The 27,010-nt window shown below is 38.2% G+C and overlaps 1 protein-coding gene across 5 annotated transcripts in view; it reads right to left on the bottom strand.

The window, feature by feature from the left end:
• C1H9orf135 (chromosome 1 C9orf135 homolog) overlaps window positions 1-27,010 on the bottom strand; it is a 226,189-nt gene that overhangs the window by 59,947 nt on the left and 139,232 nt on the right. For 3 of the 5 annotated variants that reach the window (XM_021064725.1, XM_021064735.1, XM_021064704.1), the window contains one exon: window positions 10,093-10,372. The exons of 1 other annotated variant lie outside the window; for it this stretch is intronic. In XM_021064725.1, coding sequence (XP_020920384.1) covers window positions 10,187-10,372 — 186 coding nt within the window. In that variant the 3' untranslated portion in view covers window positions 10,093-10,186. Of the gene's footprint in view, window positions 1-4,024; window positions 4,045-10,092; window positions 10,373-27,010 lie in introns of those variants that run through there. One more of the 5 variants, XM_021064709.1, reaches the window with a different exon arrangement.

Raw genomic sequence — 27,010 nt, 5'->3', positions numbered from 1 at the left:
CCTTCAAGAGCACATGTGGATAGGCCAAGGCCCTTTCCTTCCAAATTTGAGGGACTGCTTTAATGCTTCTCCTCTAAAAGAAGTAGTCATCTATTTTTCTCTAGTTGGTGCCCTGGACACTCTCTAGATAACATTCTTGAAGGATAAAGGTCTAGAAAATGAAATTTGTTGATAGGTAATACTTTTAAGATTCCATATTTAACTTTTTTGTGTGTGTCTTCTTAAGGCCACATCCCTGGCATGTGGAGGTTCCCACGCTAGGGGTGGAATCGGAACTGTAGCCACTGGCCTACACCACAGTCACTGCAACATTGGATCCAAGCCAAGTCTGTGACCTACAACACAGCTCATAGCAACACCCAATTCTTAACTCACTTAGCGAGGCCAGGGATCAAACCCGCGTCCTCATGGATACTAGTCAGATTCATTTCCACTGAGCCATGACGACGGGAACTCCCTCATATTTAACTTCTAACCAGATCAACTGCTTATTAGTATTAACAAACTTAGGAGAAGAGAATAACCCACTTTTTCTCAGGAATCCTCAGAGTTAAATTATAATTTTTTTTCTGTATATCCATCTTTTGCTTGCATTGCTGTATAACAAGACTGCAGACTAGCTGCCTTCTCCTGTTACAAATTTTAAGATTTGGTCAACCTTTATATTTTCAAAGACCCAGGTATTATTAATATAAATTAAGCTTTCATAAAGAGAATATGAAATAATAGTTTTGTCTGTCAGATGGAAATTTGATACCTGCCATCAATGTTTTTTTTTCTTTTAATTGCAGCTTTGTAAAGTACCTACTTCCATGGTCAATTCTTGGTCATCCATAGTGCTGCACACAGGTATCCCACAGAGAAGTCAAATTTGAATGACATTCATTTTGATATTTTTGTTATTTATTTTAGCTTGTTTGTTTGTTTACTTGTTTTCCTTCATTGGGAGAGCTCTGTCTGCTCCCAGTATATGATAGGAAGGTGACTTATAAGAGTATTGTAGAGTTTTTGTTCAGATGACACAAAAATGATAAAATTCTATTACTTATTCATTACATATTTCTCAAGCCCATAACACAAACAGAAGGCATGAGTAGAGATCAAATGACCCATTACCAGTGAACTTCAAAGTACTTGTGAAACAATTTCATTTTCTGTAATAAGAAATTTAAATGAGGAGGGCTTGAGACAAACACAAAAAGGCAAATTATACCACTTTAAGTATCTATCTTCAAACATCCAATTCAGCATTATCATTCTCCAAGTTTATAGCTGCCATGTCAGTTACACTTTAGATAACCACATCTGTACAATGACTGTGGACCTGAGAAAGGGAGTGTGCAGGCTGATTCACTTTTGGTACAGCATTTTCTTCAAAATAACTTTCCTCTCAATTCCTCGTCCGTGTCATTTTTTCAGCCCTTAGTCTCACTAGCTGCCTTCATCATACCTATTGTGCTATATCATATCATTCAACTTTCACATCTTTGGGACATGAGCAGTATTTGTTCAAATTCATGCTCTTGTTTGTGAGCAAATATTTTTTACTGTAAGGAGGATTTCAGGCAGATTGATGGATGTTCTGGCAAACTGTCTTGCTTTATAGAACACGACATTTTTTTTTTCTTTTTGCCATTTCTTGGGCTGCTCCCACAGCATATGGAGGTTCCCAGGCTAGGGGTTGAATTGGAGCTGTAGCCACCGGCCTATGCCAGAGCCACAGCAACGCAGGATCTGAGCCGCGTCTGCCAACTACACCACAGCTCACGGCAACGCCAGATCCTTAACCCACTGAGCAAGGCCAGGGATCGAACCCGCAACCTCATGGTTCCTAGTCAGATTTCTTAACCACTGAGCCACGACGGGAACTCCAGAACACAACATTTTCTTAAGCCAGTTTTGCCAACTCCTCCAATTTCCCGAGACTATTACTGAAGCCCTTGATAATTCAGATTTGTTATTCATCTGTGTCTTTTTGGCCAAAACCATTCTGATCATATGTATTGCAATTACTATCAATTACCCAACACTCACTATGCCAGCATATGATTATGACAGATGTCTTTATGCCAATTCCCTCAGCATTTGAGTGCTTGCTGTGTTTTAGATACAAGTGACTCCCAATGAGTAGCATGATGCCTTCTCTCCAAGAACTGTTAAATGGTAGTAAGAAAAGCAGATGAGTGCCATAACAAAGAGATACACAAAAAGCACAAATAGATGGAGGAGCAACTAATTCCAGACTTAAGGAAAACTAGGGAGTATTTCAGAAAGGGGAATGTTTCTTAAAAATCAGAGATGGTCACAGTTCTATGTTTTGAGCCTCTAAGTCCCTAAACCCTTATATCTCCTGGTTCATAAAAACAATGGCTGATAAATTACTGGAAGAACAAGGATTTCATATACGTATAGCATCAGGCAGAAAGTGGTCAGGCTACAAGAGAAGCGTAGAGCTAGTTTTCTGTTAGGAGAAACAGGAGGGCCATTGATTGTGTGAGTCATTTGACAAACTGGCCACAACACAGGACACTGGAAAGTCACAGGCTAAATGAACAGTATCTCCTTAATTTCTAAGAGTTGATTCATACTCGCCTCAACAGTGAGGCTATGAAGAGAATTCTGGGCTTATTTTCAGGAGTTCTTGGTTTGAATTCCAAGTCCTTTCACCAGTTGGATGCTAAGTGCCAAAAATAAGCACTTATGATAATTACATACAGACATACACACATTCAACATACACTAAAGTTTTTTTAATGATTAAATATTGTAAACATGCTAAAAGTTAAAAGTGTTGACACATATTGGGGTTCTCAGCTCTGATAGATGACTCTAAACCTGTCCTTTTTTTTTTTTTTTTTTTTTTGTCTTTTTAGGGCCACACCCATGGCACATGGAGATTCCCAGGCTAGGGATCAAATCGGAGCTACAGCTACCGGCCTACACCACAGCTCATAGCAACGCCGGATCCTTAACCCACTGAGTGAGGCCAGGGATTGAACTACATCCTTATGGATACTAGTTGGGTTCTTAACCACTGAGCCAGGATGGGAACTCCAAACCTATGCATTCTGTACTCTAGTCCTGACCACTTTTAAGAAACTCAGTCTCCTCACCTAGGTAACTGTTGCCTCCTTCAACTTCTAAGCATGGATGACGGCTTCAGGGTATCTGAAAACCTCCTGAAATGGTATGCAGCACTGAATGGATGATACCATCATACAATGTGCCAAATTTAATGGGTGACTGCCTCCCTGAGCTAGGAACTTCTTTGATCCTTTAACTGCAATGAGATAGTTTTGGACACTAGGTGAGAGAGAGAAGTCCACACATTATTTTTTTCTTACTACTTTCTTCTCTACTTGCACCATTTCCAGATCTCTAACATAGGAGGAATGCTTCACAATTCTCTGATATCCAGGACACCTGAGGGGAGAGGTTCACTTTGTCTTAGGAGTGAATCCAGACAGGTTATTCCAGCCCATAACTAGTCTCCATGAAGACCCACAATGAGGAGTTCCCGTCGTGGCGCAGTGGTTAACGAATCCGACTAGGAACCATGAGGTTGCGGGTTCGATCCCTGCCCTTGCTCAGTGGGTTAACGATCCGGCGTTGCCGTGAACTGTGGTGTAGGTTGCAGACGCGGCTTGGATCCCGCGTTGCTGTGGCCTGGCATAGGCCGGTGGCTACAGCTCCAATTGGACCCCTAGCCTGGGAACCTCCATATGCCGCAGGAGCGGCCCAAGAAATAGCAAAAAGACAAAAAAAAAAAAAAAAAAAAAAAGACCCACAATGACATAAGCAAGGACCCCAAATGACAAAAAGAAAAAAAAAGCACCAGGAATTCCCATTGTAGCTCAGTGGGTTAAGAACCTGACATAGTGTCTGTGAGAATATGGGTTTGATCCCTGACCTCACTCAGTTGATTAAGGATCTGGCGTTGCAGCAAGCTGCACCATAGGTCACAGGTGCAACTCAGCTCCTGCATTGCTGTGGCTGTTGTGTAGGCCGGCAGCTCCAGCTCCATTCCATATGCTGCAGATGCACCTGTAAGAAGAAAAACAAAAAAAGCACCAAATTATGTTATCAGTTTAAGACAAATGGGAAAGGCTCCCTCTCTATTCTCTAGTAGAAATACTGAACAGAAGGAAGCATATTTTCTGTACAAAGGGCTTTTCATAAGAAGCATGCAACAGTACAGACTGTGTTAGACTGTAAAAATGGACACAAATTACCCCTGTCATTCTACCCACGCTCTTTAGTAGAGCTCACCACACACAGCCCAGACTGGCGTCTTGACTTGCTTCAGCCAGGCTTTAGTAAACATGACTCAGGCAGATATTTGAAAAGCCCTTGTTCACAGAAGCTTCCATATTCGCTGCCCTTGGGATCCCTGCCACTACTACCAAATGAACAAGCCCAGAGTGTTCTGCCACATGGTGAACAACCCATGGCCAGGGCATCCCTGACATCTCAGCTGACTGTGATCCCCATGCCAACTAGGTGAGGCCATTCTAGAACCATCCAGCCCAGCAGAACTAGCCCAGAAGAGAGAAACCACCCAGAGGGCCACAGAATAATAAGAAATAACATTTGTTATTTTAAGTCAGTATGTTTTCAGGTGGTTAGCAAAAGCTAATTGATAAAAGCATACATCCTCTTTTATGGCTATCAAATATAAATATATTATGTGTATGTGTGAATGTACTTATACATACATATATGCATGTATACTTTGTCTTCTGGAAATGGACACACAGACCTTAATAATAACTTGTTACATATTCACAATTTATTTAATCTTCTTCCAAAGGAAAGGAAAACTTCATCACCTAGCAATATCAGAATGTTTCCCAATGTTCTTCTCACAGCAGGAATATTTGTTAACTTTTTCAGAGCAATAGGTTTGGATTTCATTAGATTGTCAAAGGAGTTCATGAGCATAAAAGGGTAAGGTCCACACTTAAGGGGGAAATTATACTATGAGGGAAGAGTATTAGAGAATGAGATGAGTTTGATTCCTGGAGAACAAGCTCTAGTTACCATCCTGACAAATGAAAAGCAGAACTATATAATGAAAAATTAAAGAACAGATTTCCCCAGAATTTTACAAATAATTCCAATGTTACTTTATTGACTTTACTATATCATCATTATTATTATACTACCATTATAAAAAATATTGATTAAACACACTCATAAGCATTATGAATTTTCACTTTACAGTGCTTGCCTACAAGATCTTCCAAGTTCTATTCATTTTCAAATATTCTTTTGCACTGTAACAGAAATTCCAGTATTTAACTCTTAATGAAATCATCTAAGCTGCATCTCAAGCCCAAAACAAATCTTTTTTTAACCATTTTTTTGAAAATTATTACAAAAGGCTATGATCTTATATCTGAATTTTTAAAATGGAAAATGGATTTGAATAAAGATTTCTCCAAGGAAGATATAAAAATGGCCAATAAGAACATGGAAAGGTGCCTCAACATCACCAACCATCAGGAAAATACAAATCAAAATCACAACAGACACCGCTTAATCAAAACAATGGAAAGTAATAGATGTTGGCAAGAATACGAAGAAATTGGAACCCTCATGCATTGCTGGTGGGAATGTAAAATACTCTAGAAAATTGTTGATCAAAAAGTTAAATACAGAGTTACCATATGACCCAGGAGTTCCACTCCTACATATATGCCCATGAGTGTTCACACAAAAACTTATACATAAATATTCAAAGCAGCATTGTTTATAAAAGCTAAAAGGCTGAAATAACCTAATGTTTTTCAACTAATTAATGGATAAACTATTGTATAGCTATACAATGTAATATCATTCAACAAAAAAATGAAGCACTGATACTTCATTCAACACGAAACTTTGAAAATATTATGCTAAGTGAAAAAAATCAGTCACAAAAGCACCATGTACTCCATGATTCCACTTATATAAAATATCCAGAATAAGTAAATCTATAGAGATAGAAAGAAGATTAGTCATTGCTTAGAAGTCAGAGATTGGGAAGGAATGGGATACGACAGTTAGTGGATACAGGTTTCTTTTGAGGGTGGTGAGAATGTTCTAAGTTGATTGTGGTGATGGTTGCACATCTCTCTGAATATACCAAAAACCACTTAATTACACACTTAATATTTTTTTTGTTGTTAGCTTTTTGTCCTTTTAGGGCCACAGCCACGGCATATGGAGGTTCCCAGGCTAGGGGTCAAATAGGAACTGTAGCCGCTGGCCTACGCCACAGCCACAGCAACGCCAGATCCAAGCCACGTCTGTGATCTACATTACGGCTCACAGCAATGCCGGCAATGCTGGATCCTTAACCTACCGAGTGAGGCCAGGGATCTAACCCACAACCTCCTGGTTCCTAGTTGGGTCTGTTTCCACTGGGCCACAACAAGAACTCCGCACTGAATTACACACTGTAAAAGGGTAAACTTTACGGTATGTGAATCATATCTCAATGAAACTGTTAAAAAAAAAAAGCTTATAATGTTAATATTTGGGAGACTGATTTACTGGGTTAGATTTTGTTTGAGGGTTTTGTTTGTTTGTTTGTTTGACTGATTTTATGGCTGCATCTGTGGCATATGTAAGTTCCCAGGCTAGGGGTTGAATTGAAGCTGCAGCTGTGTCTATGTCACAGTCATGGCAACACCAGACACGGGCTGCATCTGCAACCACAGGCTGCAGCAATGCTGGATCCTTAACCCACTGAGAGAGGCCAGGGATCAAACCCACACCCTCACAGAGACAATGTCAGGTCTTTAATCCACTGAGCCACAATGGGAACTCCCCTGTTTAGGTTTTCCACTTTGATTTACAATGGTTACCCCATGCTTTCCCCATTACAGCTCTTTGGAGTGGGCTTCCAGCTACTGGCAAACTGCCTTGCTGCTGACTCTGAAATAAAGTTAACTTTTTGTCGGCACAGCTTTAAGACTCTTTCTGTTTTGATGGTGGCAGTGCCAGACTCTTCTATGAGCTCTCTCAGCCTGCCACCTATATGCTACATGCCATAGGAAGGACTTTCCATTTCTGTCTAGGGTCTTGGTGAATCTGGAGTTTTTCTGTACCTCTGGAGCACTGGAATTCAGGGAGTGATTTTCCTCTGTCAATAAACCAGTGAGCTGGCTGGACCCTCCTTCTTGTCTTCATCTGTCAGCTCCATATTCTAGGAGTTGGGTCTGATAACCCTCACTTCCTGTGTTAACACAAATGGATTCCCAGTATAAACCAGTGGATCTGAGATTACTCTCTATTCTAAGGTGAAGCCCTTGGCCCACTCTCAATCTCTGTTTTCTACTTCATATACTCTGGGATCTTGATTCCTACTTGAATTCAACCAGATTTGCTATACCTACTATTAGGAAGTAGCCTCTGCCTCCATCATCCTAATCTTAGTCACCAAGAATCTGCCCATTTTGCCACTTTTCTACCACCCATTTCCCTCTACAACTTGTTATTTCATATTTGTCCACCCTCTCCTTAGGTATAGGGTCACAACGCCTCCATAAACAAGTATACCAGGTGAGAACTGCAGCAAAACGATAAATTTACTCCACCCAAAGCCAGTCTCCCATAGTACCCGTGCTGATTGTTGCTATATCAAATCTGACCAGTGCTGACAGATCTGCCAATCTGTCAAAGACACAAAAACTCAGAGTTTAAAGTCCAATCTGTCAAAGACACAAAAACTCAGAGTTTAAAGTATGTCCTAGTCTACAAAATTTGGCTCAATTTTTAAGTATTAATGAAAAAAGAAATCACTGTGAAGACTAAATAAAACTTATCTGTAGACCAAATTTAATTCAAGGACCACCACTGTAATATATTTACTTTAGATCTGCCCAATGAACCTCCCACTTTCCCAGCAGCAGTGTGCATTCTGCCAAAGGGAGCTAAAGCAACAGTTCTGACATAATAACAGATAAAGGCCAAAAGAAAAATACTGAAAAAATGTGAATGCTAACTGTATAAACACACAAGAGCTAGTGTTATTTTGGTGTCTCAGCTGTAATCCTACCAAGTAGACATGTGAAACCTTTAGAAGGTAGTGTGGTCACTTTCTAAAGACCTTTTCCAGTGAGCAAATCTGAGTTTCAGTCTTTGTTGTTTCAAATGGTCTTTGATACTGGAAAGGTGAACCATCAAAGCAGTTACCTAAAGAAATCCAAGTCAACACAAAATAATTATACCTAAAGGATCCAGGTAATCTTCCCCCTCCCCCATGCATCATTTTACTCAACTAGTTTAAATACAATCTCTCTTATTTCATTCTTTTTCTAACCAAACCAAACTGATGTCTTTTTTTGCTTTTTGTTGTTGTTGTTGTTAAGTCTTTTCTAGGGCCACTCCCTTGGCATATGGAGGTTCCCAGGCTAGGGGTCCAATGGGAGCTGCAGCCACCGGCCTACGCCAGAGCCCCAAGATGCATCTGCAACCTACACCACAGGTCATGGCAACACCGAATCCTTAGCCCACTGAGCAAGGGCAGGGATCGAACCCGCAACCTCATAGTTTCTAGTCAGATTCGTTAACCACTGCGCCACGATGGGAACTCCAACCAAAACTGATTTCTAAGTTTGTTCTTCATGGCAGACCCAGATCATTAATGCCAAGTGGGATGTTAATCATTGTGACCATATAGAATTCCTGCTAAGGTAGGTGAATATTTTTCCTAAAAGGCATTGTTCAAAGGTAATGACATGACCATTAAGACTTTTTCCTTACAAAAAATCAAATGAGTAGAAGCTTAACATTCAGATTTGCATACTTCAAACAGCTATCCACCCTAGATATGTTAATGAATGTTACATATTTGTGTGTATATATAGATAGATAGATAGATACTTTAAAGCAGTAAGAAATGACAGTAAAACTCTGCTGGTGAATTCTTTCTCAGCATATCCATATTTTCTGTATTAATTATCATTTCTCTACTCATGAGGCTTATAGTCTTTCCCATATTTTGCTAATCAAATTAGTCTTTATCATGAAATAGTATTTCATGAATTTCTCTTTTAAAGAAAAATAATGAGAATAAACCTAGCTTAGGCTGACCAAATAAACAACCCATCTTCAGAAAAAAAATGAAAGTCAAATTCACCTCAAAGATGAACTAGAATTTGTTAATTACATAGTCCTGGACAACCTAATTAAACTTCTATGAGTCTCTGCTCATCTGTAAAATGGAACGGTAAATCAAAACAACTGCTAAGATTTCTTCAAATTCTAATGCTAGATGACTGGATTTTCCTTTAAACTCCTAAAGTTTTGCTAAGATTCTGTCTGCATCTCTACTATCCCACATGATCAAAAAGATTTATATTGAATAGGGAAAATACCATACTGAATGATAATCCACAAGTAGGCACCAGAAATATGTTGAAGTCTATAAATATACATTCTCCCCTCCAATATACACACACACACTCAGTCAACATTATTAAAGGGCCAGTGTTACTCAAACTTCAACCATTTATTTGAGTTTCACGTTGAATTTTTTTTTTTTTTTTTTTTTTGGTCTTTAGGGCGACACTCACAGCATATGGAAGTTCCCAGGCCAGGGGTTAATCAGAGCTGTAGCCATTGGGCTATGCCACAGCCACAGTAAAGTGAGATCTGAGCCATGTCTGTGACCTACACCATAGCTCACGGCAACACTGGATCCTTAACCCACTGAACAAGCCAGGGATTGGACCTGCATCTTCATGGATGCTAGACAGATTCGTTTCCACTGAGCCATGATGGGGAACTCTGAGTTTCATGTTGAATTTGAGTACCATCTAAATTTTTATTCATTTAAAAGTGAAATTTAAAAAGATTCAGTCATACCTTAAGCAAACATGAGCTTGACTCTGTTAGCTTTACGCATTTTTCTAATAAATTTTAAAATAAATACAGTCAATAAAATAATATAAAATAAAATTACTCCAAGTACCATCTAGAACTGGGTTGTATATCCTCAATGATAAACATACTCAACTTTGGAAAGTACCAGAGTAGTTTATGAAAAGAAGGATATACCACTGGCTTAGAGTATAAGATTCTGTGTTAAAGGAACCTACTATAGTAATATTTCCGTTGCTTTTATTAGGACATAAAATCATCAACTATTACATCCATTACCTTTCGTTAGTTAGAGAATGTGATTCCATACGTTATTTTAAAAAGGGGCAATAGGACTAGTGGTTAGTGAGTAGAGTTTTCGTTTTAGATATGAATTGGCATAAATCCCACTCTCATCATGCCAAGTGTTGATGCCAAATCTTTTGGAACCATTCAGGTCTGTGAACTGAGAACGACATTTTCTGTGGACTACTGAATAATCATCATCTTGACAAGGATAATCCTATGGGGGGGAAAAAAGAGAATATTAAATGACCGAAATACATAAAAAGAAGTGATATCCAAAAGTTGATCTATAATGTTAGTCTTATTATGATCAAAGGTTAATTTTCAAACAATTGATTAATTTGATCTCTCAAATTACTAACACCTCTTGTATTTGGCTATTGCATTTATAAGTACTTCTAATTCTGAAAGAAGACTGGTTCATGGTGTTTTTACTTATAAAATTAAAAGGATAAATTATTATAAATATAGAATTTTTCTAAACCATAAATAGAATAATTTAAATTGTATGACCATCTACATAAGATGAAAACAATTCCAATTTAACTACCATTCAACATCTTTTTTATTAATAAAAAATAAAATTTTATAATCACTCAATATAACAATATCTTGGGTTATATCTTTAATAATTGCTATCAAGTCATATTTGCCAATAAATGCCAAGCGTTAAGATTCATTCCTATGAGAAATTTACCTCAGTATAACCCAGTATAATACTTAAGGTATTTATCCTTAGAGTACTTCATAAAAGCTTGTATTGAAATAAAACAATATACTATCACTGACCATTTTCTAAAGGAAATATTGATTCTTTCAGATTATATCAAGTGTAAAGGTAGACAAGAAACACAGAGCCTTTGCATTGATTATCTAATTTCTGCTTTAAATTGGTCCTAATTTTAAAGAACTAGGACAATACTGAAATTAAATCATATAAAACATAGAAAGAACACCAAAATAATTCTTATCTTAGATTGGCTTTACTGGAAATAATTGAAAATTCTAACCATATGGTTCAACTGTAACAATCATTACAGTGTGTATTTATTTACTGAGTGCCTATTATGGGTTGAAGACAGTAGTTGAGTATTTATAACTTCTATTTCATAACAATCTCTGAAGTAGGAATTATTGTTCTTACTTTACATATAAGAAAAGATCATTAGCTTAAAAATCTCAGAAGGAGAGAATTTCAAGAATGCCAGTATTAAGTGATTCAGCCAGGGCTTTAAGCTGTCTGTCTGTAAAACATGTTATGTTTTTCAGGACCCTCATGAAATACCTGTGTCATATGGAATTTCCCAGGCTAAGGGTGGAATCAGAGCTGCAGCTGCCCGCCTACACCACAGCCACAGCAACACTGGATCCAAGCCGCATCTGCAAACTATACCACAGCTCACTGCAACGCTGGATCCTTAACCCACTGAGCAAGGCCAGGGATCAAACCCTCATCCTCATGAATACCAGTCAGGTTCTTAATCCGTTGTGCCACAATGTGAACTCCTCTCATGAAATTCTTAATAATTAAAAAATTAAACCTGAAAGTTACATAATATCCATGTCACTTTCTATATAGTTTTGGGCTTTTGCTTTGTGTTGTTTTAGGTCTATTTCTTTGGGGTTGGCTTGTTTATTTTTGCTCAGGTAGTAGCCTTTAAAATAAGATTTGACAGAGATCCCACTGTGGCTCAGCAGTAAAGAACCCGACTAGTATCCATGGGGACACAGGTTTGGTCCCTGACCCTGCTCAGTGGGTTAAGGATCCAGCATTGTCATGAGCTGCAGTGTAGGTCACAGACGAGGCTCAGATCCTAAATTGTTATGGCTATGGCATAGGCTGGCAGCTCCAATTCCAATTTGCCCCTAGCCTGGGAACTTCCATATGCCACAGGTGCAGCCATAAAAAGAAAAAAAAAAAAATGAGATTTGAGCATCACTGGCCAAACTACCCTCTAAGTGGGAGGCAGGATCTGCCCATTCCTACCCGCGCTGCAGTGAAACTGAGGAAAGCTTCACATGCAATGCCAATGCATTCCTTTATCATCTCCAAGAAAGAAAGGATGATTTATTTTGATGAGGTGAGTGACCAGATTAAATGCAATGTTTTAAGAAAAAGATTCTGATACAGAAGGTACTAAAAACTGAAGGTGGAAAGGACTGGATTCCAGAACTATGATTAGAATTGAATCTCTAACAACTCACACATCATCAACTGATATGGACAAAGAAAATGTGGTGTATCCACACAAAGAAAAATTATCTGGTAATAAGAGGAAAAAAATACTGATCGTTCTATAGCATAGATATTGAAAACATGCTAAATGAAAGAAGCTAAGCTGAAAGCCAGATTGCATGACTTATATAAAATGTCCAAAATAGGCAAGTGCACAGAGACAGAAGATAGCTTTGCCAGGGGATAGGGGGTTGTGGAGGAATAAGGAGTGACTATTAACGGATGTGATAACTATTTTATGTGTCAGCTTGACTGGATCATGAGGCATCCAGGTACCTGGCTAAACATTATTTCTGAGTTGTATCTGTGAGAGTGTTTCTATATGCAAACTGTAAAGTAGTTTGCCTTCCCCAAAGCAGGTGGACATGATCCAATCTGTTGAGGGCCTGAACAGAAGAGAAAGGCAGAGAAATTAAGAATTGGCACCTTCCTGCTTCATTGCTTGAGCTGAGACATTAATCTTAATCCTGATTCTTGGTACTCTTGATTCTCAAGCCTTCAAACTCGAGAATTAAATCATTGGCTTTTCCGGGTTTTCAGCTTTGGTTTTGTTTCTGTAGAGAAACCTGACTAATAGAGTGGGTATGGGGTTCCTTTTTGGGGTGATGGAAATGTTCCAAAATTGACTGTGGTGACAAATGTGTGACCTTATAGATATATTAAAGATCACTGAATTGTATGCTTTAAAAGGATGAATTTTATGGCACATGAATTAAATTTCAATAAAGTATATCTCAGTAAAGCCATGTTATTTTTAAATAAAAATCTCTGTGGTGTAAATCCTCCCATGATGGCTGAATTTTCAAGCTACCAAGTGAGGTCATTTGTGAACACTGAGTTGGGAAAGACATGAGTACACTCACCTCATACAAACTTTAAGAGATGACTCCAGCTCACCCTAAATCCATTTCTCCTGTTTCCTATTATGTAGTAAACATGCAATTTGTGTAGATTAATCCCCCCACCCCACCCCAACTCTCATGTCTAGGGGCAGAATCTAACTGGCCTATCAGGATAATACCACTCTACTCTCAATGACAGTAATATGTCTGGTGTTAGGCACGTGACTTGAGTTTGACCAAGCCCCTTAAAGCCATAAACTTTTCTTCAAAGGCTTGAGAGAAAAATATTTTTTCCCACTATAGGACATAAATGAGGAAGCATCTAGCTCAGGTCGCCATTGGCAGCCTGCCTACAATCAGTCTAGCATGAAACCAACACCATAAAAGGCAGATTTGAGAGTTAGTAAAAAGTATGGTGATATTGCTGTATCAATCCTTTTCTGAAGCCAGACTTTCCAAAAATTATGAGCCAATAAATTACTTTTACTGCCTGATCTGGTTTGAGTTGCTTTTTGTAAACCTACTAAAGGCATCCTAACTATATATACCTGAATAATCTGCAGTATTGGAACACCAAGGTACTGAGAGTCAGAACAAGGAAATATGTCAAAAACAAGGGAGCTGGGCATATATATAAAAAAAATAGGAGTAAAGGCAGCAGTAAATTTGTGCCTAAGCATACACTTGGGAATTGGAAGGATACAAACATGGAACAGGTGAATAAAGAAGGTTTTAAAAAATAAGAACAAACTAATAGGAGCCAGAAGGGTGTAATTAAGAAGCTGAACAAAGTATATTTTTCAAAGTTTAATACAAAGGCACAAAATAGAATAGAAAAAAAAGCAGCTTCACCAAGAGCCACCTTAAAGGACCTTAATATTGACTGCGGCTCACACCCAAGGCCAAACTTAGATGGTGGGAACTTTGGACAAGCAAGTAATTTGGTGTACCTCTCACACCGAGTATGAGAGGGTAATCATTTCAAAATTATTAGTAGTTGTCCCCTTTCAGTATGTATAACCACTCATTTTCCCAAAGGGAGATAAAAATTCATTTTAGAAAAAAATGGCAACCAAAGAGCAAAGTAATATCACCTTCTAATGCAAAATAGGATTTTTACAAAAGACAATAGCCTCATATTCCAACTTACAGTCTTGAGAATTTTAGAGTACCAATGACGTACTCAGAGGACTCAGATCATAGATTTCTCCAAGCATGGTGAGAAAACATCCTTTGCCATTAAGTCTTAAACAAGAGTTGGAATGGATAAAAGGAAGATAGGGAAGGAGTCTGGGAATTGTAGGAAAGCAAAAATAAGAGGAAAGCAAAGCAGGATAGCAGAAATAGTTAATGTATTTCCCAATTTTCCCATCCCTAGACTTAAATCAGACAGAATCTCATTGATCTGGACAGAGAGACGTACATTAGATAAATAAGAATAATAAAGAAAGGCATAAGGGGTCCCCTGGCCCCCCCATCCCTCATGAGAACTCTTGAAACAGACCACCTCTCAGGCTGTCCTTTCATTTGCCTCGGGTATAACCAAACCCAAACTGGTGGAGCAGCATGGTCAGGCAGAGGAAGGCTCTGAGAATCATTAATCCTGGCCACATTTGGCATCCTGTGGCATAAACAAGAAGCTAAAGTAGTTGCAAATCTACAGAGGGGGTTCAACTGTCAGAGCTGAACAGTGGAGCTGGGTACTGAATAGAAGTCACAGAAGCTTCTGTCAGGTCAACAGTATCAATGGGAGTGGCAATGAGGCTGAGTCATCTCAAACACGCCATGAGGGTTTCAAGAAAGCCCAGGGAAAAAGAGTGAGAAATTGAAAAAGACTGACAGTTAACAACAGCCACAGGAATTCCTGCTGTGGCACAGTGGGTTAAGAATCCACCTGCAGAGGTTTGGGTCACTGCAGAGGCAAGGGTTTGATCACTGGCCCAGCGCAGTGGATTAAAGGATCCAGTATTGCCACTGATATGGCATAGGTCACAGCTGTGTCTCAGATTCAATCCTTGGTACTAGAACTTCCGTATGTTGTGGGTGTGGCCACAAACAAACAAAAAACGCCACAGATTATAGCCACTTATACCAGCAAGGAAAAGAACAACCAAATGGAAAAGGGAATCATCCCAGAGAGCAGAACAGGCAGAGACCGTCACACAGAAAACACTGCTCTTCCCCTCTGGCATCAGGATGCTAAATTAACCTCTCTTTCTATATACCTGGATGTTATCTCAGGGAAGGAGGCATTTCCTACTGCTGTATAACTGGCAGTTATACATATATAGCAGCATAGTATTAATTTCCAGATTCTCTGGGCCAGGAATTTGGAAAGGTATAGCAAAGACATCTTACTGCTTCACAATGTCTGGGGCCTCAGGTGGGAAAAACTGGAAACTGAGAGTGACTTAAGGACTGGGGCTGGAAATATCTCTCCTTCCCACTTGGTAGTTGATGCTGGTTATCTGCTAAGACATCAGCTACCTCTGTTGATGGAACAACTATACAAGTCCTCTCCTTGGGCCTGCATGGGCTTTCTTACAGCATGGTGACTGGGTTCTGATAATAATGATGACACAAAGAGAACCAGAGAAAGCTGTATTGCTTTTTATCACTATCTCAGAAGTCACATAGCATCACCTCCATCATAGTAACAGTTCACCAGGATTCTAGGGGAGGTAACATGGATTCCGCCTCTCAAGATGAAGAGTGTCAAAAATCACATTATAAGGATATGTGGGATGGTAGCATATATTATAATTATTTTGGGAAAATAACAATCTGCCACAGGGAGAAAATTTGGGTGTGTTAGGGTTCCCAAGACTACCCCTAGATTCAGTGACTTGCTAGGAGGACTCTCAAGACTCAATACATAGCTATATTTGTGGCTATGATATATTACAGCAAATTGATTCAAAGAAAAATAGCAAAGGGAAAAGGTACCTGGGCTAAAATCTAGAGGAAACCAGGTGCGAACTTCTGAGACTAAAAGCCCTTTTCTGATGAATCATACATGATGCAGTTAATTCCCGTAAGCCATGAGTTGTAAAATGCTGTCTACCGGGGAAGCTCATTAGAAACTCCAAAGCCAAGATTCTTCTTGAGGGCTAGTCACACAGGTACCCTCTGCCTAGCACATACCAAAATTCCAGACTCCCAGAAGGAAAACAGGTGTTCAACATAAACCACACTGTTTGTACAAATAGTTTAAGTACTGAGCTACCCTTATTAGGGAATTCTTGTCCCTAAATGCCAAAGGCTAACCTTGTAAGCAGACTTTTAACAGATAATAAGTCTCTCATCCCCTACTTGTAGCTCTTTTCTACAAAGAGGGGATGGGAGAGGATCTCTGAGAAAATATGAGTTTTTTCAAGCAAGATTAAATATTTCCTATAAGAACTTTTTAAATTATGGAAACAGACTAAGCTTTACGTGGATTGAAGTTAGTATTCTCTTACCAGTGATAGGTCAGGAAGAAGGCCAGTTGTCAGACATTTTTTATGCATATGTGAGAGTTAAAGATAGTTGTTATATTTTCAGCACCCTAACATAATATTTAAATACCTATTCAGTATCTATTAGGGTGGGAAGAAGTGTTTAGAAATTGTATATAGAAACAGATTTGTGAGGGAACTATATCTAATCACTTGTAATGTAACAAGAGAGGATAATGTGAAAAAAAGAATGTATGTAAATGTATCACTGGGTAACTTTGCGGTACAGCAGAAATTGGCATAACATTGTAAATAACCCATAACTTTTTTTTTTTTTTTTTTTTTTTTTTTAGCTTTTTAGGGCCTCACCTGCGGCATATGGAGGTTCTCAGGCTAGGGGTCAAATTGGAGCTATGGCCGCCAGCCTACACCACAGCCACAGCAACAGCAACATGGGATCTGAACCACGTCCGTGACCTACACCACAGCTCACAGCAACACTGGATCCTTAACCCACTGAGCGAGGCCAGGGTTGAACCCGCAACCTCATGGTTACTAATAGGATTCGTTTCTGCTGCACCACAATGGGAACTCCAATGTAATAAATTTTTTTTTAAAAAAAGAAACTGATTTGTGAATTATCACAAATTATTGGCTGATCCACTTTTCTGGTGCCACACAGACCAACTTCTGACAAATTCACTTAAGATAGGAAACCACTGCAGGCTTCTTCTGAGCCCCTCAGGTAGATGAAGGTAACTCAAAGAATGTGAAGTGTGGAATGGGTGGGCATCAGTGCACAACAGCTTATGCAGAGCTAGACTGGAGGAGACATTTCACAGGAAGAATTTAGAGGGCTCACCAGCCTAACTAGGATAAAGAACCAAAGATATTCCATAGCTAGGAATATCTGGATGGCTAGGAGACCACTAAACAGAATTAAAAAGACATGGAGATGAGAAGGACTTGTTTTAAGAGGGAAAAGACGAGTTATTTTTCAGACATATTTAATTAGAGATGACATCAATATAAAATGTTTATTTGAAAGTCAGTGCTGTGGGACAGATGGCCTGGAGAGAAGTTAATGCCCTGTGCATAGCAGTGATCACTGAGCAGTGATTACTGGCTAGGGAAGATAGCTATAAAGAACATTACTGGGATCATGGATTATATTTGAATATGGACTGTGGCTTACATAATAATACTACATCAATTTTTCTGAGGCTAAAAATTTTACCATAGCTATGTGTCCTTGTCATTAAGAAATGCACATTGATCTATTCAGAGGTAAAGGGCCACAGATTCGACAGCCTACTTCCAAATGGCAAACAACTGGTGATTCTAGATAAGGATTATATGGGAGCTCCTTGTGCTATTCTTGTAACCTTCCTTTAAGTTTGAAATTATATAAAAATAAGTTATCTCCCTAAAGTGATAGCTACAGAGCTATAGGAGTGGATGAATTATCTAAGAGTGTATACAATGAGAGGAGCAGGGTCCTGGGACCCAAATCTTGAGGATACTCCTGGCTGGATTCATAAAGAACCCATGAAAGATAGAGAAGGAGAAGTATGGAGAGAGTATTGCAATGTCATAGATTCTGAGGCGAGAGAAGGTGAGTGGTAACCAATTCACTTCCAAAGAAGCCATATAAAGGGCAGCCCTGACAAAACACAACCAACAATAAGAATCAATCTCCTGTCACCTTTGAGTTCGCTGTTTCAGGGAAAGGTTGAGGAGATCGAATGAAACATCCTGATAGAAGATGGAAAAGAGTTTCAGAGAAAGGATCCCTGAGGGCAAACAGGCCCTATAGAAACAGGAACCACTAAAGATTCAGCAAGAGAATCACTGTGGGGAAAATCTGTGTTAAGGTTAATAAAACTTTCTTCTTCCTTCTCTTTCTCTTCTTCTTTTTAACAGACCACGGAAAGATAGGTTAGATTCTACAGAAGAGTCCTTCTGAGTCTCCAGTCCACCTATCCTCATTATGAAAGACATACAGAACATGGTTTACTACTTATACTGGTAAAATGTATCAGTGTATCTTTAAGTGGCGGGTATCCATCTCTTAGATTCCCACCCCATTCCCACCACAATTCCCATAGCCTCTAAGCACCATTATCTCCTAAACTTTTTATTTATTTTTTTCAGAATAAAATAACATTGCTGCTGTTTAGTCAACTGTATGCCCAGTCCTTAATCTAGTTTTTCCCAATTTTCCAAGGGACTGTTTTGTGGTTACCCTTATTTGATTTCATCCCTTTTCTTTAGAACCTTTTATTTTTCATAGTCTTACTTTTCAAGGTCATTTTCAGTTTCAGGCCTGCCTTCTGGAATGTCAGTAACTCCGCTTAATTTAATAATACAAGATAATTTGAAAGCACAGTTTCAATTCCTTCATCCAGATAGATCATCCATAACAATACAAAATGGGTTATGTTTCGAGGCCAAATCAGTCACTGCGAACTAACCTTGTGTCCACCATTATAGAAGGCTATTAGCCACCTGGCATTCATATAGCAAAGATCATTCTTGCCTAGCATGCCTAAAAGTATCCTCATTTGGGGTACTCCATTTACTCTTAAAAAGGTATTGCAGGAGCAAGCTTATTTGAATGTCACATTGAAAGGAATGAAAATAGATATTAAAGTAGATTGCTGTGATATTCTGTTTAATTATTTTCAGGATATATCATGTATAAAATTTTTTCCCAATTATAGGCACTTGACAGAAGACCTGCCTTCCCCTAATAATGTTGTCTTCTAAGCACTCATTCAGAGTGATGTGGAAAGAAAAGAACAATTCTCCTACAGCCAAATCTTCACTAACGCTGGAGATCATTTTAGACAGATCCCTTCATTTCTTTCCTTCATTACTTTCAAAATGATTTTAATTCTATTGGATATTTTTTCTCCCAATGACTGCATTACAGAATTACAGAACAAGAGTAATTAGCAAATGCAGCTATAAAGAACATATAATTACTTGGATGTATTTACATATTTTTGTTACATATTTAAGAAAACTTACTATCTCTTTTTGTTTGATAAAATTTTACAAAGAAAAAGCATTTATAACAAATACAGGAATTCAACTAAAGAAAAATAGTCATGGGAAGTGCAAGGAAGTATAGGCTGTGCATATAAGTGTAAATATCTATATCAGTAATGAGACCAGACATCACAAAGAAAAATATGGAGCTCTATGTGAACTATCACATCACAAAATAAGCTGACTTTCAAAGACTAATATAACTCAAACTTTAGTAATGGCCAGCATCAAAAACTAAGCAATGCACTATTAAACATTAGTTATTGACACATTTTTCTCTCTTACGCACACATTTTGATTGGTACTATCATTTTTAATATCAAACTATCATCTCTCTTTTTTCTTTTTTGCTTTAGGATGGTACTTGCAACATACGTAAGTTCCCAGCCTAGGGGTCAAATTGGAGCTAGAGCCACTGGCTTTTGCCACAGCCACAGCAACGCAGGGTCTGAGCTGTGTCTGCAACCTATACCATGGCTAACAGAAATGCTGGATCCCCAACCCACTAAATGAGGCCAGGGATCAAACCCACATCCTCATGGATACTAGTCAGATTTGTTTCCACTGAACCATGACGGGAACTCCCCAAACTATCATTTTTTCTTATTCTTCAGTCTATATTATACGAAGACATTGTCACTATTTTATGTTTATAATTGTATGGTTAGGAATAAATTTTAGGTCCAGGGTTCTCGATTTTTCAATTTTTTTGTCTCTCTCTCTCTCTCTTTTTTTTTTTTTTTTTTTTTTTTTTTTTTTTTGCTTAGCAAAAGCCAAATATGTTTACTGTGGAAATTAAAGCTAATCAAAAGGAAGAAAATAAAATCTTTCACAATACCAAGTTCTCTGATGTAGAACTGAGCTTTTATGACTTGATCTGGAAACAAAACGGAAGTCATGGATACTTCAGAAAGCAATATGAGATGAAGGTATACTATCAGAGTAAACAGGGTTCTTTACACTAAAAGGACACAACACCAAAAAATACTTGAGAATCTGAATTTCCTGAGAATCAACAGCCAAAATTTCTCAACTGTTGGTGATACATGAAGTGAATGCAAGATAAAATATTTATTTCCTAATTTTCAAACAGACTTAAATGTCTGCCAAGTCCTTAGTCATAAAGATTACTTGGTCATAAATAAACATTAGGATGAGAAAGGATCAATGATAATCAAATCAAATTATACAATGTGCGAGTCAGAGAGCTCATAAAGATCTTCCTGTCTATATCAGTGAGCGTTCTGCAGAAAATCAGAACCAATAGGAGACAGAAAGAGAGACGGGGCAGGGGAGGGGGGTAGAGAGTTGATAGACTATCTCTAGCTCATCTGTACATCTATTTATCACTAGATAAACAGATACATAGATAAGAAGCTGGGGACACTCTGTGGAGCTATATGAGCAACTGCCAGCAGATTCTAAGGTTGAAGCTGGTGCCTAGGAAATGTGTCCCTAGTGCTGGCAGAATGAGAATGAGAATCAGAATTGTTTGCCTATAAGCTACAAAGCCACGTATGTATGAACATATAAGCTCAGCACACATGTGTATAACACACATTGAGATCTTTTAGGCATGAATTTAGATCGAGGAAGGTCACCATCTCTTTCTGAATACAAGTAACTGAGGGCTGTTACTATGGTTAACCACCAGCAGCATTTTGGAACACCCTTACATCAATCAAAAAATACTAGGTGCAGGAGTTCCCGTTGTGGCGCAGTGGTTAACGAATCCGACTAGGAACCATGAGGTCGAGGGTTCGATCCCTGCCCTTGCTCAGTGGGTTAACGATCTGGCGTTGCCGTGAGCTGTGGTGTAGGTTGCAGACGCGGCTCGGATCCCGCGTTGCTGTGGCTCTGGCGTAGGCTAGCAGCTACAGCTCTGATTAGACCCCTAGCCTGGGAACTTCCATATGCCACGGCAGCGGCCCAAGAAATGGCAAAAAAGACAAAAACAACAACAAAAAAATACTAGTTGCAATCATGTGACCCCTTCCCTTTCCTCCAATTCTACTCTCTCATCACTATCTCTTCTGCAGAAGAATCTAACTCTCATTTAATTTCAGTCAAGAGCACATAATAAGATAAGCATATTCAGCAAATGGCCATTATCCTTTTGTTAGTAGATAATCATAACCTTAACAGGACAAAAAAGAGAATTAAATAGATATATTAAGATGCAGTACAAAGCAAAGTAGTAGCAAAATAAAAGTCATAAAGGCACATCATGGACCTTGAAACATTAACCTAATTAAAGTTCATCCTTAATTTTCTGGATAAAAGTTTGACAAAACCACAATTTATTCTAGACCACAAGGCTTATATATGATTATTTCCTATCACCAGATTTACATTGCACAAACTTTCATGCTATTATGTTTTTTAAACAGAACAATAACAAAAGAACAAGAAAAAAAAAGAAAAAGACTGTACTAGAATGAAAATATGGAAGATAATGGGGACACAGAATGGTGCAAAGATACAAAAAGAGGGTGTTAAGAAGTGGTGATAAAAGCTAATTTAGTTCACACAGGTAATGCTTCCTACAGAACCCCTAACTGTTCTAGATTCTTTCCAACCCAGCTGTTGGTGATTTTCAGCAAGCCACTCTTTCCCTAATCTCCTTTTTAAAACCTCTGGTAGATATTCCTTCCTAAGAAGTAGGAAACTAAAGGCAATTCCAGCCTTCAGGGAGTTTCTTTCATGTGAATGAGCAGAAAAGAACAATAAAGGGCTCTTAATGATGCTGCTCCCCTGACTCCTAGGCAAGTTCTAGATGCTCCTGTCAGGCAGGTGTTAAACTACCAGAAGGTCCAGGCTGAGCCCACTCAGCCATGAGGTCCAGAAACGCAGGGCCTCTGGCCCACAGTACTTAAAGGGGCCCACAAAAAATGTTTTCATTTCTTTTAAAAACAGAATTTTCAAAATAAATGTAACAATATTGTGTACTTAGTGCCACTAAATTGCAAACTAAAAAAGGGTTAAAATAGTCAATTTTACATTACATATATTTCACTATAATAAAAAATGTAAATGTCATTTTGAAAAAATAACTCTATTAAATGACTGACACTTACAGTGAAACCATGAAATGATGCCAATAATTTAACATACATAAACATTTCGGGGCAGTTAAACCAGTGGCAGCTATTATGAAGAAAATTTTGCTTAAAATAGGATATGGAAGGAGTTCCCATTGTGGTGCAGCAGAAACAAATCCGACTAGGAACAATGAGGTTGCAGGTTTGATCCTTGGCCCCGCTCAGTGGGTTAAGGATCCTGCCTTGCTGTGAGCTATGGTGTAGGTCGAAGATGTGGCTCGGATCTGGTGTTGCTGTGGCTCTGGTGTAGGCTGGCAGGTATAGCTCTGATTCGACCCCTAGCCTGGGAACCTCCATATGCCATGGGTGGGGTCCTAAAAAAGACAAAAGACAAAAAAAAAAAAAGAATATATCTCGTGTATCTCTTCAATAAACCTTTAAATCTAAAAAAAAAGAATGCAATCCAACTTGAATTATATTTGTTTTTATAGCAATGCAATGGTAAAATACATTGTTTAAGTTTTTTTTTTTCTTTTAATGGAAGAAGGAGCCCATGAGAGCAAAAGCCCTTTGGGCCCAGTAAAGTCATAACGCAGCCCTGGGTCCCTGGAGTCCAGGAGTGGGGCTGGAGCTACTCAGATGGCAGGGTTCTGGGGAATTCAAGGCCGTGAATTTCCAAATAGCACAGAAATATCAGTATTTTAGTAACGCTATATCTGTACACAGACCCCAGTGAAAGGATAGGCCAATCCTGCTGTTGTTGGGAATATGTTCAACAGATATAGCCTCTTTTCTTACTTGTTATGCAGCACTGCTTGGATCCCTTGTAACAATTTAAAATGCATGTCAATTTTAAAACATAACTCTCTATTAAAAATTTCCTTGGTTTTTTATCTCTGAAAGAACTAGGATATACAACACTTTTTGGTTTAAAGCTACTCATATGCCTGAAAAGATAATTCAACAGGCAGCTCTATGTAGGAAAACAAAATGGTACTTCACAAAATAATGACCAACCAGATGTACTCAAAGGGCAGCCACAGGGCTGGGAGAAGTCATTAGCCTCCAAAGTGCTCCCACTGAGGGATTAGTGTTTTGACTCAATCTTTGGCCCCAGCTTTCTTTCCTGCTCTTGTAAGGGAACTTCCAACATCCATATTTAGAATCTAGCCAACATTCCGGCTTACCATTCCGGCCACAATAGGAACTCCCTATTATCTTTAATTCTTCTAGTTCTCTTACTCCTTCACTACTGACATGCTTGGTTTTTTGGGTTTTTCTTTTTTTTTCTTTTAATTCCCTGGACCTTTCAACTTCCTGAGTTTGCTAGTCTATGTCTGAACTAATTGTTTTCCTTACTCATCCTGAGTGTGTTCAGTTGACTCTCTCCTCTTATTCTCAGTTCATCTGTCCTTTGTCCCAAAGGCTCACATACCCTACAAACAGCCAGCCTTAGATCAATCTTCTCATATAACTTCTCTGCAACTTTTCCTTTATTTTGATTCTTTAGAAGAGGAATAGGAAAGCTTTTTTTTTTTTTTTTTTTCTTTTTTTGGCCAATCCAAGCCACGGCTGTGACCTACACCACTGATTCTCAAACTCACTGCACCAGGCCAGAACCTGAACCCACGATGCCTCAGGGACGACATTGTATCAGTAACCCGTGGTTTCACAGTGGGAACTCCCAGGATGGGGACACTTTTAAGAAAAGATATGTTTCATTGAAATTGGGTGGGCCATAATTAAGTACCCAGCTTTAAGAGGTGGAATTCCAAAGAAGTAGCTTGCAATTCTCTTTCATTTCTCTCCTTGGAAATGACTTCATAGCTTCCTAATATTCTATATTTATTCATTCACATCTAGAGCTATGGAAGTATAATTTGCATTCCCTTTAGACTTCTTACTATACTATCCCACTTTACGTAAGTATGAATTAAGCATATGTAAGATACTATAATATAAAAATTTATAAAGTCCCAATTCATGCATTATATTTAATATGAATCCAAATACATTAATATTTCTTCAGGAATTGCATAATTGCAAAGATGATAGCATGAGTGAATGGTGATCTATGTTTATGCTAAGGCCACATGGTGAAGTCTTTAGCAAGTAAAAAAATTTCTCCTTCTTTTGTCAGTATTTTATGAATCATACACTTGTTTATGTGATGGTAACTTCTAAGTCAGAGTTTAATAACTATTCTGCTGTTCTTTAACCATTCATTTAAAATACTTTTTGTATTCTGTAACAATGTAATGCAAGCATTCATTTAATGAGGGTGCTAGAAGCAGTGTTAACATGCCTCAAAATCAATTACTTTGGCATAGAACTTAAAAGTGAATGAACAAAATTCTGAATAAAGCCAAAAAATTGCCATCACATGCTGCGTGCTGCGCTGTTAATGTGGAAACAAGCAACATGAAAAATACTAGAAATAATGTTGAAGAAATTAAAAGCACGAATATACAGCACAATGGCTAAGGATTTATGCACTCTGAGAATACATCCCACATTCTTTGTATTTATGCCCATGGGGAAATTAGTCCTTTGAATTTTGTGAGTTTTTAATTATGTGTCTTGCAACTTCCTTTTGCTTAGAGATGGAGCCAAATTCTATGTATATAAGGAAAAGAGCCTGAATTGCATTTTCAAATAATATATTTGTTTCCTTGCGGTTTTTCTGATTATAATCCACAATGCTTGCTGCAGCAGAAAATGCTGAAAAGTGTAAAGATGAAGAAAATCATCTAGAATTTCACCATTTAAAAACCAACTTTACCAGCATTTTGATACTATCTTCTCTATGTTTCTATATAATTTAGATAAAATATACATAAAATTTTTCATCTTAGCATTTTTCTTGACCTTAAATTTATTAAGACACTAAGAAATATCCATGGACTTTATAAAAGCTGTAACATCTCATAATATGATTATAACTTATTATTCAGAGAGGAAAGAACCTTTCCTCTACATTTCAAGGTTCTTCTGGCTGGTCTAAGAATCAAACTGACATGAGACAGAATAACCAGAGAACGTCTAATTTCATTACATACAGGAATTCTACATACATGAGAAGGTCAAAGTCTCCACATTACAAGAAAGCCTCAAAGACAGAAAGGTAAAATGAGGTATACAAATCATCCTGAGCTAAGGAATGGGAAAGGGGCCTGGGGCTCCCAAGGACAGGAAGGTTCATAGGATGATAAGAAGAAAAGATGTCAGATCTGTCCAGCCATGTAGTTGGGGCCACTCAGCTAAAATTTACCTCTAGTAATAACTCTTTTTACTTCTAGATAGTTAAGGGAAGAGCAGTGGTTTATCTTGAAACCACAGGGTCTCAATTATCTTTGGCTCAAAATAATCCTCACACAGGAGTGACATATTTTGGGGAGGTTCATTCTGAATCCTTACAGTACTAAATTCTAAAACTTTAGATACTTTTTAAGTTTTACCATAATAAATAATCCAGTGATGACTATCTTTGGATATAAATTTTCCCCCAGTTTGAATTATTTTTCTTTGGGGAAATTTCTTAGGGGAATTATTAGGTCAAATAGTATCTTTTCTTTCTTTCTTTCTTTTTTTTTTTGTCTTTTGTCTTTTTAGGGCCACACCCACGGCATATGGAGGTTACCAGGTGAGGGGTCCAATTAAAACTGCAGCTGCCAGCCTACGCCACAGCCATAGCAACATAGGATCTGAGCCATATCTGCAACCTACACCACAGCTCATGGCAATGCTTGATACTTAACCCACTGAAAGAGGCCAAGGATCGAACCTGCATCCTCATAGATACTAGTCAGGTTTGTTAACCGCTGAGCCACGATGGGAACTCCTGGATGCTACATTTTAATGAGAAAAAAATAAATACGAATATAACATATAATGAAGGTAGTATCATGGATCCTTTACTTCCCTAAATTGGTTATGCTGTTTCAAAAACTTTTGATTATTTTCATTAGTTTATACCTTCAAAAAATTCTCAGACTCTTAGGGTTCTGATAAAAAAAAATTCATTGGAATTTTTATTGTAATTATATCAAATTTATAAATTTAACTTCATAATTAATTTAGTTTTTCAGTCCCCTCAAATGGTAGTTATTTCCTTGTATTTGAGATTTCTATATACACTGTTGGGTGTATATATATATTTTTTTAATTAATGTGTCAAAAAAACAGTTTATTATGATCTTCTTGGAATCTCTCCTGGTTTGCAGTCAGATGGCAGCTGGAGCTACA

Source organism: Sus scrofa, chromosome 1 (assembly GCF_000003025.6).
Source record: "Sus scrofa isolate TJ Tabasco breed Duroc chromosome 1, Sscrofa11.1, whole genome shotgun sequence".
Lineage (NCBI taxonomy): Eukaryota > Metazoa > Chordata > Mammalia > Artiodactyla > Suidae > Sus > Sus scrofa.
This window is presented reverse-complemented; position numbering and strand designations above follow the sequence as displayed.